The sequence below is a fragment of the Austrofundulus limnaeus genome, unplaced genomic scaffold (assembly GCF_001266775.1).
Source record: "Austrofundulus limnaeus strain Quisiro unplaced genomic scaffold, Austrofundulus_limnaeus-1.0 Scaffold280, whole genome shotgun sequence".
Taxonomy (NCBI): Eukaryota; Metazoa; Chordata; class Actinopteri; order Cyprinodontiformes; family Rivulidae; genus Austrofundulus; species Austrofundulus limnaeus.
The window spans coordinates 797,443-798,709 of record NW_013952682.1 but is presented as its reverse complement, the minus strand read 5'-3'; the positions used below and the strand labels follow the sequence as shown (position 1 = coordinate 798,709).

Genomic DNA, 1,267 nt, shown 5'->3' with positions numbered 1-1,267 from the left:
TTATAAATGCATAGTTAAAATTATTAATTTTGAAATCCATCATGACAGGGCAGTAATGGGTTTCCATACAGTTCAGAATAAATCAGTCCATATTTAAAGATTATTTGTTGTTATTGGTCGGTGCTAAAGTCCTGAAATGTGCTGATGCTTTCATGTGTTTTTTGTTTTTTCAGTACTCACTAACCTTAGAGGAGTTTGTTAGAATCCAACAATCACTAAGTTTAAATAACATACATTCTAATAAAGTATTAAACCTAAGGTTGTGTTTTTCACCCGTTAATTGTCACTTTTAGCAGCTTCACTTGTTGGTTGAGTTGTCTGATGTCAGAATTTCCGAGCAGCACTTGAACGCACCTGTGAGGTTTGATGAGCTTCGGTGGAGCTGATTTAAAATCTGAGTCCCGCTTGTCAGCAGCGCTCGTTTCATGCACTCATTTGGTGAGTCAGTTTCCTTTTTTTAAATTAAATAATGATTCAAATAAAACCGATCCAGCCTGAAACCTGCTGACAGAAGAYCTGAGCCGTCCTGTGTCGGCTTTAAACAGGAGTTTACCTGTCTCCGCTGCGGCTGCAGGTGTGTTAAATGGAGCTGGAGGACCAATGGTGGAAGGGACAACTTGCTGCAGACATTTATCAGGCGCTGAGACACAAAGTGAGTCACTGTTTCTGCTCAGACCACATCAAAACAACCCCAACTTCCGTTTCCCATTATCTGGATTCGTGCTTTTATTTTGTGGAGTTGATGCATTTAATCTGTGCTCTCATGTAAATTTGTTTTTTTTAGCTTTATTTGCACAGATTTGCTGAGCTCTACAGGTTGTAAGTTATTTCACATTAAAATGTTCAGGGGCAGCTCCGGAAATAATTTCAGATAATTACCAAGATTGGGGTGCAAATTTAGAAATAAATGAAGCTTAAATTGCAGTTTAATAAACTTACTTAACAGAGATAAACAAAAAATAAAATAAAACCGCAGACTTAATGCACCTAATCTGCTAAATCTTTAAAAGGAGATTATTTTCTTATTTTTCACAATCTTATAAGAATGAGTGCATCMAGGTGAAGCTCTCTGTTTACCTGTTGGTTCCTCCCCTCACCTGTGGTCGTGACCAAAGAACAAGCAGTCTAAATGTTACAACCTCCTCATACTTTATCTGTATGTTAAACATTAAAGGGATCCCTGATTAGTTGTAACATTAGACTTTATTTGATATAGTTTAACTGTAAAATAAAGACTGTAAAAATACTGTAGTCTCTTTAGTTTTGT

General features: G+C 36.6%; 2 protein-coding genes across 2 annotated transcripts in view; one reads left to right on the top strand and one right to left on the bottom strand.

Moving 5' to 3' along the window:
- The window catches only part of LOC106526542 (uncharacterized), a 10,657-nt gene extending 10,003 nt beyond the window's left edge, over positions 1-654 (bottom strand). The window contains exon 1 of the mRNA XM_014021170.1: positions 355-654. The gene's annotated coding sequence lies outside the window, so the exon portion shown is untranslated. The remainder of the gene's footprint in view (positions 1-354) is intronic.
- On the top strand, positions 315-652 carry LOC106526544 (cyclin-J; the record flags this gene model as incomplete). Its single annotated transcript, XM_014021173.1, is given in 2 exon segments — positions 315-438; positions 575-652. A coding segment is annotated over 1 exon segment (69 nt), but the record flags the coding sequence as incomplete, so codon positions are not given.
- Positions 655-1,267: the final 613 nt, after the last annotated feature.